The sequence below is a fragment of the Eptesicus fuscus genome, chromosome 14, assembly GCF_027574615.1.
Source record: "Eptesicus fuscus isolate TK198812 chromosome 14, DD_ASM_mEF_20220401, whole genome shotgun sequence".
NCBI lineage: Eukaryota > Metazoa > Chordata > Mammalia > Chiroptera > Vespertilionidae > Eptesicus > Eptesicus fuscus.
The window spans coordinates 83,166,004-83,180,945 of NC_072486.1; the positions used below are offsets into that span (position 1 = coordinate 83,166,004).

At 65.2% G+C, this 14,942-nt stretch overlaps 1 protein-coding gene across 1 annotated transcript in view; it reads right to left on the reverse strand.

The window, feature by feature from the left end:
* PTPRN2 (protein tyrosine phosphatase receptor type N2) overlaps window positions 1–14,942 on the reverse strand; it is a 428,035-nt gene that overhangs the window by 278,428 nt on the left and 134,665 nt on the right. Inside the window, exons 6-7 of the mRNA XM_054726069.1 lie at window positions 3,587–3,749; window positions 1,691–2,596 (exon numbers count right to left, since the gene is read on the reverse strand). Coding sequence (XP_054582044.1) covers window positions 1,691–2,596; window positions 3,587–3,749 — 1,069 coding nt within the window. The remainder of the gene's footprint in view (window positions 1–1,690; window positions 2,597–3,586; window positions 3,750–14,942) is intronic.

Below are 14,942 nucleotides of genomic sequence, written 5' to 3' on the forward strand. Positions count from 1 at the left end.
CACACGGAGTGGGCTGTTCACAGGCGTCCTAATGAGCTGGCCCGGGATGGCCCTGGACAACAGTGAGAGCTGGGAGCTGGTGGAGAGCTCAGAAACCCCTGCGCATCACTGGAGAGTCAGCGTTACTTCACCACGGCGTCCTGTTCTCAGGCCATGGGGCAACTCTGGCACCTCTCTCTCTCTCTCTCTCTCTCTCCCCCTGTGTGTGTCTGTCTCTCTCTCTGTGTCTCTCTCTGTCTCTGCCCCGTCTCTCTGTCTCTCTCTGACTTTCTCCCTCTCCACCCACTTCTCTCTCCCTTTCAACACGGTGACAAGGTTGTCAGTGCTTAATGGTGCTGAGGCTCTAGGTGTCGCCCCGTGCAGGGGTGAGGACTGGAGGTATCGCTCTTGCTGACAGCGCCGTCATCAGGACAAAAGGAATGGCCGCTTCAGAGCCTCACGCTGGTCCCGCTCTGCAAGGCGGCCGTGCCCTCTGCAGCCGAGACACGGAGCTCTCCCGGGGGAAGGTCAGTCCCCAGACAGCTCGGAGAGTCCCCGACGCCTGAGGCGGGAAGGGGTTGAGTTCTAGGCCACAGGACCGATGAATTTTGAGAAATGTGACCGTCAGATGTGGCGGGTATTAGACCATGGCGTTCTGCACGGGACACTGCATCACGCAGCCTGGGGTTGCTCTGAGGAGACGCCATGAGGGGAACGGCTGTTTCTCCCCGCCCCCCGCACCACCTCCCTCCCCCCCCGCACCACCTCCCCCCTCCCCCACACTCGCCCTGATTTGCACGCGTCCTCGCCGGAAGCTGCACCTGCAGCCTCGGACCCAGCCAGGGAGCAAAGGGAATGGTGGGAGCAGAGCTGTGTCCATCTGTCTGCACCTCGGGCTGGCGAGGTCCCAGCGAGGCCAGGCTCACGCTGCCGGGCCAGGCCGGGCTTCCGCTCCGCCTGTTCGCATCCTCGCTGACCCTGAAGCCGCCTGCGGTGTGGACACGCACTCCCACTTCGGTGCTGCCTCCGGGCTGTGCCCCGGGGACTGTCTGCCTGGAAAACAGCACAAACCGTGCTCGGCTGAGCGTGGAGGCGGGGACGCGGCGATCTTGCTTTGGGCTTAAAAATAAACCTGAACTCGCTGGACGGGAGGCTCCAGTTCCGACGTCAGCTCGGCCCCCGTGGAGGGTTCGCGTCGAACATTCCACGCCGTCTCTCGTCTCCGCCCTCCGCATCTTGTTCTGAAAGATGCGGTCCCTGACCTGAGGCCATCTCATCCCTGAGCCCTCAGGAGCTGGTTCTGCTCCCGTGGCCCGTGGCCACGCTGCCCGCTCCCGCGCCGCCCCTCAGTCCTGCCGCCTATTTGTCTTCATCGTTAACGTGGCCTTTCCCGTCGTCGCAACACGAGTCACACCTGGGTTTTCTTCTGTTGCCTCTTTCCTCTCTCGACCATGAGACCCGTCTTCTTTCTTCTCCCTTCCTTTCCCCCAAGTCTGACTGGATGCTGACATTTTGTGTAAAAGAGCAACAGAGAACGAAGTGAATACTGTTTACCCCGAACAACGCACAGCCTTGTCTGCCGGTCTGCTGACGTGGGCGCTGACGTGGGCGCTGACGTGAGCGCTGACGTGGGCGCTGACGTGAGCGCTGACGTGAGCGCTGACGTGGGTGCTGACGTGGGCGCTGACGTGGGCGCTGACGTGGCGCTGACGTGGGTGCTGACGTGGGCGCTGACATGAGCGCTGACGTGGGCGCTGATGTGGGCGCTGACGTGGGCGCTGATGTGGGCGCTGATGTGGGCGCTGACGTGAGCGCTGACGTGGGTGCTGACGTGGGCGCTGATGTGGGCGCTGACGTGAGCGCTGACGTGGGCGCTGACGTGGGCGCTGACGTGAGCGCTGACGTGGGCACTGACGTGGGCGCTGACGTGAGCGCTGACGTGGGCACTGACGTGGGCGCTGACGTGGGCGATGACGTGGGCGCTGACGTGGGCACTGACGTGAGCGCTGACGAGGGCACTGACGTGAGCGCTGACGTGGGCACTGACGTGGGCGCTGACGTGGGCGCTGACGTGAGCGCTGATGTGGGCGCTGATGTGGGCGCTGACGTGAGCGCTGATGTGGGCGCTGACGTGGGCGCTGACGTGGGCGCTGACGTGAGCGCTGATGTGGGCGCTGACGTGGGCGCTGACGTGAGCGCTGATGTGGGCGCTGACGTGGGCGCTGACGTGGGCGCTGACGTGGGCGCTGACGTGAGCGCTGATGTGGGCGCTGACGTGGGCGCTGACGTGGGCGCTGACGTGGGCACTGACGTGAGCGCTGACGTGGGCACTGACGTGGGCGCTGACGTGGGCGCTGACGTGAGCGCTGATGTGGGCGCTGACGTGGGCGCTGACGTGGGCGCTGACGTGGGCGCTGACGTGAGCGCTGACGTGGGCGCTGACGTGGGCGCTGACGTGGGCGCTGACGTGGGTGCTGACGTGAGCGCTGACGTGGGCGCTGACGTGGGCGCTGACGTGAGCGCTGACGTGGGTGCTGACGTGGGCGCTGACGTGGGTGCTGACGTGGGCGCTGACGTGGGCAGAGGCCGCGCGATCTGTGGCGAGGTGGCGCTGACTCTGTGGCGAGTCCCCGGCTGCAGTGGGTTGAGGGCAGGGTCAGGGCCGTTTCCTCACGCTGGGCGCTGGGCGCTGAGGGTCCCGGTGCTTTGCAGGGGCTGCGCTGTGTGGCCCCTGCGGGCTCTCTGACCACAGAGCGATGCCAAGCTGCCTCCGTCCTGCAGCCTCCACGACAGATCTCCCTCCCCGTGCGGCCTGTCCCAGGCCTCCGAGGTGCTGGGGCCGCTTGGCACACCCGGCAGCTCCCGGGAGTGTCTCCCACCCCCTCCCCCGCCCCCTGAAAGGGCCTCGAGCAGGTTCCCGCCGACACAAAGCGAGCTTCTCCCCGGGGCCAGCGCGGTGCCCAGACCCAGCACCTACATGGCGCCCGCGGAGGGCAGGGTGCGGGAGGAGAGGTTTCAGACGGGGACCGCAGGGTCTCCCCGGGACAGGCCTGGGCGCTGGGCAGGGGGTCCCCTGGCCGCCCAATCCCGGCCAAATTCAGTTCCCGTGTCCTTCCTGCGGGGGAGCGTCCACTCCCGTCCCGCCCCTTCCCCGCGGTGACCCGACACTCCGGCTGCCCTGGCGTCCTGCTGCGTGATCGACGGGGGCTTCCTGGGGCTGTGGCCTGTCCCAGGGGGACACCCTGGGGACCCCATCCCTCAGGCTCGGCATCGAGGGGCGCAGGCAGCCACTGCTGGACTTGGGGACCCCAGGGACCCTCTGTGCGTGCACCCCTCCCCTCACACACCACCCACCGCCTGGACAGACACCTGAGAAGCCAGGAGACGCGGCTGAGGACCAGGCGGTGCTCCTTGCGAACCCGCAGCCTTAACTGACTGGGTGGTGGGCACACGTGTACAGGCCACGTACCGTGGGAACATACACTCGAAAGCTAGTGATCCCATTAACCAATATCACCCAATACGTTTTTAAATCTCGAAGAAAAAGAATTCCCCCTCCCCATCCCCCAGGTGACACCCAGCCCAGACCCCAGAGCTGTGACGTCACCTGGGCTGCCCGCCCGCCCTGCTGCATCCTGGGTAGCAGATCCCGGGCCACAGCCTGGGGCAGGGCCTCCAGGGACAGCAGCGAGCGCTCCAGGGCCGCGGCCAGCACGCGGTCGCCCTGCACACCAGGCCTCCTCTCGTCCTTGGCTCTCAGCTTCCAGCTCCTGAAGAGAAAACAGAGAGTGCCCTGAGCCACCACCTGCGAGGGCCTTCAGCCACCGGCACGGGCACAGGGTGGGGCGCCCGCAGCTCCATCGCGGCAGCACGGCTGCCACTGGGCTGCTGGGCCACAGACCTGTGGGTCCGCGGCGGAGTCGCTGCCCGGCTGCCCGCCCTGTGCCTGAGCGTCAGCACAGCCTCAGGGCGGCCTGAAAGCACCCCCGCCGCGCCCATCTCAGCTCCCAGCGCCCCGCCACGGCCGCTCCCGACTCCGCCCCCGGGCCGTTGGGAAAAGCACAGACGTATTGCTGGAAACGCCATGTGCTGGCTCCCGGGTCAGTCACCTCTCAGCTCGAAGGTGCCTCCCCGCCCCCGGTCTGAGGGTGTCCCAGTCCCGGCTTGTTCGAGCCTCTAATGCTTCAGCATCTGTGACGAGCCGGCAGCACCGTCACGTGCACTCCTACTGCCACAGCCCTCCGTCAGCATGCAGGCCGCTGAGGGAAGGGACCACATTTTCCTTACTTTCCATGTGTGGCTCCAACCCCCGAGTGTACAACAGAGCCCAGCTCCCCGTAGGGAGTGAAAAAATATGTGCTGACTGAATAAATGAACTTAATTCATCCACAGAATTCTGGGTTCCCGTAGAGTGACCTCAGCCGCCAGGACTTCACATTAGCAGCCTGTTAAATGGCACACGTGTCCCGGGAAACCTACACCCCCGAGGACAGAGCGCGGCTGGAACAGGACCGGTGGCTCAGGGAAAGTGAGCAGTGCATGCTGTGGAAATAAAACTTTTAAAGCAATAAAAAATTTTAATTCTATAAAAACAACCGCAGATGCTGTTTGCGCAGAAGGAACTGGGTGTGTATCTCTGCCAACGACCCAGCCGCACGCGGGCCTCCCAGCACGGCGCCCCAGGCTGCCGCGGTTGCGGAATGACGACGAGTGATGCTCCTGACATCTGCACAGCCACACGGAGGGCTTGCACACTAATGCACTTGGTCTTCATGGCAGCAAATACTGGGTTTCAAAACGTGTCATTTGCAGCATCTCCCAGAAGTACCACTGCTGAACGGAAATCTGATGCCCAGGACACACTCATGATGTCAGCATGGGGCCCAGGGAGGGCGGCCAGGGGGAGGGGCCTCAGAGGGAGGGGCTCAGGGGGAGGGGGCCCAGAGGGGGGCTCTGGGGGAGGGGGCTCAAGGGCAGAGGGGTCTGGGGGAGGAGGTCTCAGGGGGAGGGGGATCAGGGGGAGGGGGCTTAGGAGGAGGGGTTCCAGGGGGAGAGGGGTCTGGGGGAGGGGGCTCAGGGGGAGAGGGGTCAGGGGGAGGGGGCTCAGGAGGAGGGGGCTCAGGCGGAGAGGGGTCTGAGGGAGGGGGCTCAGGGGGAGGGGGGTCTGGGGGAGGGGGCTTAGGGGGAGGGGCCCCAGGAGGAGGGGTTCCAGGGGGAGAGGGTTCTGGGGGAGGGGGCTTTGGGGGAAGGGGGTCTGGGGGAGGGGGCTTAGGGGGAGGGGCTTCAGGGGGAGGGGTTCCAGGGGGAGGGGGCTCAGGGGGAGGGAGCCCAGGGGAAGGGGGCTCAGTGGGATGGGTTCCAGGCGGAGGGGGCCCTGGGGTAGGGATCCCAGGGGAGAGGACCCAGGGGGAGGAGACCCGGGGGGGAGGAGACCCGGGGGGAGGAGACCCGGGGGGAGGAGACCCGGGGGGAGGAGACCCGGGGGGAGGAGACCCGGGGGGAGGAGACCCGGGGGGGAGGAGACCCGGGGGGAGGAGACCCGGGGGGAGGAGACCCGGGGGGAGGAGACCCGGGGGGAGGAGACCCGGGGGGGAGGAGACCCAGGGGGAGGAGACCCGGGGGGGAGGAGACCCGGGGGGGAGGAGACCCGGGGGGAGGAGACCCGGGGGGAGGAGACCCAGGGGGAGGAGACCCAGGGGAGGAGACCCGGGGGGAGGAGACCCGGGGGGAGGAGACCCGGGGGGGAGGAGACCCGGGGGGAGGAGACCCGGGGGGAGGAGACCCGGGGGGAGGAGACCCGGGGGGAGGAGACCCGGGGGGAGGAGACCCGGGGGAGGAGACCCGGGGGGGAGGAGACCCGGGGGGAGGAGACCCGGGGGGAGGAGACCCGGGGGGGGGAGACCCGGGGGGAGGAGACCCGGGGGGAGGAGACCCAGGGGGAGGAGACCCGGGGGGAGGAGACCCGGGGGGGAGGAGACCCGGGGGGGAGGAGACCCGGGGGGGAGGGTGCGTGTTCCTGATTTCCTTTCATTTCGTCCCTTCCTTTCTCTGCGGTGAGAATTTGGCTTTTCAGCAATAATGTGGTTTTCTTTTTTTTTTCTTTTTTAATATATTTTATTGATTTTTTACAGAGGAAGAGAGAGGGATAGTTAGAAACATCGATGAGAGAGAAACATCGATCAGCTGCCTCCTGCACACCTCCCTACTGGGGATGTGCCTGCAACCAAGGTACATGCCCTTGACCGGAATCAAACCCGGGACCCTTGAGTCCGCAGGCCGACGCTCTATCCACTGAGCCACACCGGTTTCAGCAATAATGTGGTTTTCACTTGTACTTAAAGAACACCAATGTGACCAAGTTTCATGCTGATTCCAGAAGCTGAGGTGTTCGATGCGGAAGCTCCTGCACAGGATGGACTTGGGAAAGGCGAGAATGCAGGAACCGGAGGCAAGGCTTCGGGGAGCAGGGCCAGCCGGTCCCCCCGAGAAGGCGTGGGTGGACTCCCCGTCCAGCCCTGGGCAGTCTGGGCCCCAGAGCCGTGTGGGTGGCTGGGTCTGTGAGGCCGGCGCCTTCGTACCCCGGCATCCCAGGGCCCGTCCAGAGAGCCCGGCGTGGGCGCCGTGGGTCACCCCCGAAGAGGCACCAGCCCGGGACGTCAGGCCCGAGGTCCTGGCTGGGCTGCGGGAGCCCGTCACCTCTCCTGGGCCGCCCCCCCAGCTTGTCTTCCAAGAGGTGCCCGAGCCAGCCTGGGTGTGCCCCGTCCGCACGCCCCAGCAGCCTCAGCAGAAGGCACCTCAACCCCGTGTCTCAGTCAGGAGACGGGCCTGGTAAAACGGGGATGCCACCGCCGGGGGTCCCCGAAACTGGGTTGCTTCCTGGTCTGGAATCTGGACTCAGGACGGGGGTCATGGGACGGCAATGCGCACCTGGTTGCGGCCAACCTGCCGTCTGCTCACCACACCGCCCCGGGGCCACGGCGTCAGCCACGCGCCGAGGGTGCGGGGTTCAGCGTCACCGAGAGCAGAGCTGTGCCACGGAGACTCTTCACCGCGTTCAGGAGAGGTTTGGCCGTGACCACAGGGTGAGACCCACACCTGTGCGTCTATATGTGTCTCTGTGTCTGTGTGTGTGTGCATTTGTGTGTCTGTATGTTTGTGTCTGTGTATGTATGTCTGTGTGTCTCTGTGTGTATGAGTATTTGTGTGTGTGTATGTCTGTGTGCCTATGTGTGACCATGTGTACATGTGTCTATGTGTGCCCATATGTATAAGTGTGTCTGTGTGCTTATGTGTGTCCATGTGTATGTGTGTCTGTTGTGTCCATGTGTGTCTGAGTGTCTATCTGTGTGTGTCTGTGTGTCTACATGTGTGTCCATGTGTATGTCTGTGTGTCTATCTGTATGTCCATGTGTCTGTGTGTCTGTGTGTCTGTGTATATATGTGTGTCTGTGTGTGTGTTTATCTGTGTGTTTCTGTGTGTCCATGTTTATGTGTATATCTGTGTATGTGTTTGTGTGTATCTCTGTGTGTCTTTGTGCATGTATGTGTCTGTGTGTATCTGTGTGTGTCTATCTATGTGTGTCTATGTGTGTCGATGTGTGTATCTGTGTGTGTATGTATATGTGTATGTCTGTATCTGTGTCTGTGTCTGTGTGTCTGTGTGTATGTGTGTATGCGTATTTGTGTGTGTTCTTGTGTATATGTGTCTGTGTCTATGTGTGTGTGTGTCTATGTGTGTGTGCGTGTCTATCTGTGTGTATCTGTGTGTGTCTGTGTATATATGTGTGTGTCTGTTTTGTAGGTGCTGAGTGAGCTGTCTTACTGCAAACAGAGGACCCATTTGCTGATATCCGTGTCCATCTTTAGTGAGCAGGAAACGTTTCGAGGATTTTTCATGCGAACATGACCGTTTGTTCCTCGCATGGGGTCTTCGCTGTGAGGTGGAGTGAGTGCATTGGGTCCAGGTGGATGTGTGACTCGTCACGGGGTCCAACCTAACGTGGCGGGGAGCAGGCTCGGCAGTGTGCTCACGCGGCACGTCCGAGTCCAGAGAGATCACTGGCGCTGGGTGTGCGGCCGTCTGGGCCCCACAGAACGGGGCCTCAGCACCACTCCCTGTTGTGTCCCATGCCTCCACTGATAAAACGGCCGGTTTTATTTCTAACGGCCTTTTACGTTCCACTGGCTCGCTCTTAATAGGCACTAAGTTGTCCAGAGCTTTGCAGTTCTCCGCACCTCGAACCATGGCTATAGGTTCCCTGACCGTTTTTAATGGATGGAATTTCATGTCCCGTGTTGTTAGCGTCTAATTTCACTGCAGTCAATTGACTCCTCTGGTACTGTGTCCATTTTTCTCACTAATTGCTAATCAATGCAGACAGAGCCGCTCCCTAAATGTGCCTTTAAATTGTCTTATTCATCTTCCTGAGTTCTCCACGGACAAGCTTGTAACACTGTACCCCACGACGAGAGTGTCCATCACTGGGCTGAGCAACATCGTAGCCATCAGCTTGCACTCCGACTCCGGACCCCTCCTCTGGCGTGAAGTAGGTCAGAACTTTGTCCGTATCCACCTTCTGCTTCAGGATTAAACCGGCTCACACCTGGGCACTGGCCTCCAGGCGCCCAGTAACATGAGATGCTTTAAGCTCCCCCCAATTACACACAACTTCTGGGCAGAGGCCACGGCGCGTGTCAGCCCTTTCCTCACTCCCCCGACCTGGGCCGGTCACGCGGCCCTATCAGTAGTCACACAAACCCGACGCGTGGCTTCACCCTCCAGGGCGTAACGGCCTCATCACATCCTGCCCTTGGGGGCCTTAGCAAAGGGCCCTCGGGTCCCAGGTCCTCGGCGTCCCCTCTGCTCCCAGCTCCACTCCCTCCAGAATCAGGTGTTGCCAGGTCTCCACGCGGCGCCCGAAGACTGCGTTCCAAGCCAGCTCTGCGCCCTGGGCCCTGGTTTGGGGCGTGGCCTCCCAGCCCTCAGCGGTCTCGCCGGAGAGCCCAGGGCCTCTGCACTGGGGCGGAGGCTCACAGACGTGTGAGCCCAGCCCGGCGTGCCCGCGGGAGGGAGGTGTGTGAGCCCAGCCCGGCGTGCCCGCGGGAGGGAGGCGGTGGCAGGGCGCTGCGGGTGTGGTCGCCCCTCTCCTCACTCAGCGTGTGAGGGGCTGTTCGCGCTCCCTCCTTCCTTCCGTCCACAGACACCGGCTGACGCGGGCCAGCAGGCGCCGGGAGGCCGCCCAGGAGGGTCGGGGAGCGTGGAGAAGGCGGACCGGGAACGAGCTCCTCATGGCAGCTCCACGCTCTGTCCGCCCTCACGGCCCGGCTCAGAGGAGGCGGCTCCCTCCACTGACGGGGACATGGCCGCCCCCTGAGGAGCCTGGAGAGCTGGGCCCGCCGCAGACGGAGCTGAGAGTGAGACAGAGTCACGGACGCAGTGAGGACCGTCCACCAGCCAAGTCCACAGAGGCCCAGACTGGGCGCAGGACCCGTGAGAGCAGCCGCGACACCGTGCCCGGTGCTGCATGTCCTGGGGGGTGCATGTCCGGGGGGTGCATGTCCGGGGGGTGCTGCATGTCCGGGGGGGTGCATGTCCGGGGGGGTGCTGCATGTCCGGGGGGTGCTGCATGTCCGGGGGGTGCATGTCCGGGGGGGTGCATGTCCGGGGGGGTGCATGTCCGGGGGGTGCATGTCCGGGGGGGTGCATGTCCGGGGGGTGCATGTCCGGGGGGGTGCTGCATGTCCGGGGGGTGCTGCATGTCCGGGGGGGTGCCGCATGTCCGGGGGGTGCTGCATGTCCGGGGGGTGCATGTCCGGGGGGGTGCATGTCCGGGGGGGGTGCATGTCCGGGGGGGTGCATGTCCGGGGGGGTGCCGCATGTCCGGGGGGGTGCTGCATGTCCGGGGGGTGCATGTCCGGGGGGGGTGCATGTCCGGGGGGGTGCATGTCCGGGGGGGTGCATGTCCGGGGGGGTGCCGCATGTCCGGGGGGTGCCGCATGTCCGGGGGGTGCATGTCCGGGGGGGTGCATGTCCGGGGGGGTGCATGTCCGGGGGGTGCATGTCCGGGGGGGTGCATGTCCGGGGGGGTGCATGTCCGGGGGGGTGCTGCATGTCCGGGGGGTGCTGCATGTCCGGGGGGTGCCGCATGTCCGGGGGGGTGCTGCATGTCCGGGGGGTGCCGCATGTCCGGGGGGGTGCCGCATGTCCGGGGGGTGCTGCATGTCTGGGGGGGTGCATGTCCGGGGGGTGCATGTCCGGGGGGGGTGCATGTCCGGGGGTGCCGCATGTCTGGGGGGTGCTGCATGTCCGGGGGGTGCATGTCCGGGGGGTGCTGCATGTCCGGGGGTGCTGCATGTCCGGGGGGTGCATGTCCAGGGGGTGCCGCATGTCCGGGGGGTGCTGCATGTCCTGGGGGGTGCATGTCCGGGGGGGGGTGCATGTCCGGGGGGGGTGCATGTCCGGTGGTGCTGCATGTCCGGTGGTGCTGCATGTCCGGGGGGTGCTGCATGTCTGGGGGGGTGCATGTCCGGTGGTGCTGCATGTCCGGGGGGGGGTGCATGTCCGGGGGGTGCATGTCCGGGGGGTGCATGTCCGGGGGTGCATGTCCGGGGGGGTGCATGTCCGGGGGGTGCTGCATGTCCGGGGAGGTGCATGTCCGGGGGTGCCGCATGTCCGGGGGGGTGCTGCATGTCCGGGGCCCAGGGCAGAGCCCCGCAGAAGGGGAGCCCAGACGGAGGCCCCCCGTGGCAACGCCGCAGCTTCCAGGAGGGCGCGGCCCGGCCTCGGGGCTGGCGGCAGGACGCGGGCGGACACAGCGGATGTCAGCAACGGAAGGAAATGCACGGAGACCGTTTTTGTCTGAGAAGTGTCAGTGAGTCAAAGTATAAATAAGGATATTTTGGTTTTGAGTCATGTAATAAAAGTATGTATTTCTGTGTAGTTATGTCTGTAAACTGTGTATGGAAACCTCTCCTCGGCAGAGCGGATGCCGTAGCTGCTTGAAGCCCCTATTGAAACGGCAAAGACATGGCACCGACTGAGCCGCAGAGAAAACCGCACGTTTCTGCAGGGGAGGAGCGGACCGCCCGTGCTGACCGAGGCGTGAGAGACCCTGATTTAAAGCTTCAAAACCACATATAATGTTTCTCAAACGCAGGCACCTCTTGTTCCCACAGGCAAAAAGGTCAAGCGCAGACCATTCTAAACAAGAGCAAAGAACACGAGGCGCCCACTGGGCGGGCAGCCAAGGCAGAGGCTGAGCGGGAAGGAGTGAGTCAGGTCAGGGGCTGCTTTGGACAAGGGGGGATAGCAGCCATTCACCGCCATTGGGAAGACTGCGGCCCAGGGCAGGGGGGCGGAGCGAGAGCCTTCGGTTCTCTCCGGAAGCAGGAAGCGCTGGAGGGCCCAGGGAAGGCGTTTAAAGAGGACGGAGGAGCTGGCCCCCCACCTGCCCCTCCTCCCCCCAATGCCCCTCCTCCCCCCACCTGCCCTCCTCCCCCCACCTGCCCTCCCCCCCCACCTGCCCCTCCTGCCCCACCTGCCCCTCCTCCCCCCACCTGCCCTCCTCCCCCCACCTGCCTCCCTCCTCCCCACCTGCCCCTCCTCCCCCCACCTGCCCCTCCTCCCCCCACCTGCCTCCCTCCTCCCCACCTACCCTCCTCCTCCCCCCACCTGCCCCTCCTCCTCCCCCCACCTGCCCCTCCTCCTCCCCGCACCTGCCCCTCCTCCTCCCCCCGCCTGCCCCTCCTCCTCCCCGCGCCTGCCTCCCCTCCTCCTCCCCGCACCTGCCCCTCCTCCTCCCCGCACCTGCCTCCCCTCCTCCCCGCACCTGCCCCTCCTCCTCCCCACACCTGCCCCTCCTCCTCCCCACACCTGCCCCTCCTCCTCCCCACACCTGCCCCTCCTCCTCCCCCCACACCTGCCCCTCCTCCTCCCCACGCAGCCCTGAGGAGGGACTGTCTCTGCAAAGGGCCAGCCCCCCCAGCCCTGCCTGCCGGGCACGAGGAGGCGCCTGTGCTTCTGAAGGACTCGGGAGACGATGGAGCCGGGGTCACCCGGGGTCACCCGCAGAGCGATCCGGCGAGAACAGCAGGGAGCCACCGCCTCGCCGCTGAGGCGTGATCGGCAGAGGTTTCATGAAAAGAGGAAAATGTATCTATTTGTGCCGCGATCCCCTCACCTTGATGCCCGGCTGGGGACGGAGCCAAGGGCGAGGCCGGGACGGTTCCTCCAAACCATGGACCGCCGTGGCCTGGGCCAGGCCCGGAGAGAAACGGCCCTGGACGGGACTGGAGCGGGTTCAGCACCGACAGGCCTCAGAGCCGCAGGCTTCGGCGCAGACCCTGAGCCCCGCAGCCGGGGGCCGGGCACTGAGCCGCCCTTCCTGCCCGGCCCGGGACACGGCGCTGCACGCAGGGCGGGGGCGGGGGGTGGAGGGGACCGGCCAGGGCGCCCCCAAGGGGCTCTGCTTTGCGAGCTGGATGATGGGCTTTTTAGGCTCAACTCGCTCAAGGAAAAGTTAGAAACGCAGCCGAGGGCCGAGCCCGCACCCGCTCGCAGCTGTGCCCAGTGCTGCCCGCGGCACAGACAGAAAGCGCTTCATGAGACGTGACAAACTGCAGTGGGAGCCTCGGCTATAGCGACTCTCTATGCAGAGAAGCAAAGCCGACGTGGACCGGAAACCCTCTCCGTGCGGGAAGATCGGGAAAGCAGAGGAGAAAAGCGCAATCCCTGGTACGTCCATAAACGTTGGAATCCTTAGGCCGTGCCTGTATCAAAGCCTACACCCTCCCGGCAGCGAGAGCGCCATGAGCTCCTGACACTGTGCCGTCGGGTGGGAGCGGCCCCAGCGCAGCGTGCCCGGCGCCCTGGGCCCTGGCGCGGCCGCTGCTCCCCGGAAGCGCCGAGCGGCTGCGGCTGGACTGCGGCTCCGGCCCCGCTCCTGCCTCCGGGGAGCGGAGGTTTCTGGGGCACACGCTGCGCAGGGGAGTCTCCAGGAAGAAGGAAGGAGAGTGGTTGGCGCTTAAACGCCCCAGAGGGACGCACAGGCCAGGGTCACGCCGGCCGGTGCGCTCAGGGGCGGAGCATGGCTCCCATCGAAGGGCCGCGGGTTTCACTCCGGCCCAGGGCACCAGCTGCAGGTTTGACACCAGCACCGGCCGGCCAGAGGGAGGCCACCAACTGGTGGGAGCGCGTCCCCCCCCCCTTCCACGCCAACAATCCACGGAAAACACCCTCAGCCGAGGACGAGCTCACTCACTCACCATGGGTTAGCGCCAGGGCCGGAGCTCACGCAGGACAGCTGCCTTAGCTCCATTTCGTTGTGTTCTCTAACGGACAAGGCTTACGGACATGCGAGACGTTCTGCGTGGCCACGAGCAGCGCATCGGCACGTCCACGTTGTGTACGGGACTCACACTCACCCCGGGACTGGGAAATCCACGGCACGGGTGGCGGGGGCGACCTCGCCCGTCACACGGACGGCACACACTTCCCCGTTACCCAGGCTGCTCGAATGGAGGGGAGTCTCTCCGGCCAACAGCCTCCCCACACGGACTTTAGGGAAGGCCCTTCCCCCGTTCACCAGAGGGAAGGGCACGAACGGAGGCTCAGCAAGGAGAGCAGCCGCCCTGAGGCCTCAGTTGGCCTCAGTCCTCCACCCACTGCATCTCCCCCCTCCCTGCATCTCCCCCCTCCCTGCATCTCACCCCCTCCCTGCATCCCATCCCCCTCCCTGCATCTCACCCCCTCCCTGCATCTCACCCCCTCCATGCATCCCATCCCCCTCCCTGCATCTCACCCCCTCCCTGCATCCCATCCCCCTCCCTGCATCTCACCCCCTCCCTGCATCTCACCCCTCCCTGCATCTCACCCCTCCCTGCATCTCACCCCTCCCTGCATCCCATCCTCTCCCTGCATCTCACCCCTCCCTGCATCTCCCCCTCCCTGCATCTCACCCCCTCCCTGCATCTCCCCCCTCCCTGCATCTCACCCCCTCCCTGCATCTCCCCCCTCCCTGCATCTCCCCCCTCCCTGCATCTCCCCCCTCCTTGCATCTCACCCCCTCCCTGCATCTCACCCTTCCCTGCATCTCACCCCCTCCCTGCATCCCATCCCCCTCCCTGCATCTCACCCCCTCCCTGCATCTCACCCCCTCCCTGCATCTCACCCCTCCTTGCATCTCCCCCCCTCCCTGCATCTCCCCCCTCCTTGCATCTCCCCCCTCCCTGCATCTCCCCCCTCCCTGCATCTCCCCCCTCCCTGCATCTCCTCTCTCCCTGCATCTCACCCCCTCCCTGCATCTCCCCCTCCCTGCAGCTCCCCCCTCCCTGCATCTCACCCCCTCCCTGCATCTCACCCCTCCTTGCATCTCACCCCCTCCCTGCATCTCACCCCTCCCTGCATCTCCTCCCTCCCTGCATCTCCCCCCTCCCTGCATCTCCCCCCTCCCTGCATCTCACCCCCTCCCTGCATCTCCCCCCTCCCTGCATCTCACCCCCTCCCTGCATCTCACCCCCTTCCTGCATCCCATCCCCCTCCCTGCATCCCATCCCCCTCCCTGCATCTCACCCCCTCCCTGCATCTCCCCCCTCCCTGCATCCCATCCCCTCCCTGCATCTCCCCCCTTCCTGCACCCCATCCCCTCCCTGCATCTCCCCCCTCCCTGCATCTCACCCCCTCCCTGCATCTCCCCCCTCCCTGCATCTCCCCCCTCCCTGCATCTCACCCCCTCCCTGCATCTCCCCCCTCCCTGCATCCCATCCCCTCCCTGCATCTCCCCCCTTCCTGCACCCCATCCCCTCCCTGCATCTCACCCCCTCCCTGCATCCCATCCCCCTCCCTGCATCTCACCCCCTCCCTGAACCTCACCCCCTCCCTGCATCTCCCCCCTCCCTCCATCTCACCCACTCCCTGCATCTCACCCCCTCCCTGCATCTTACCCCCTCCCTCCATGTCACCCCCT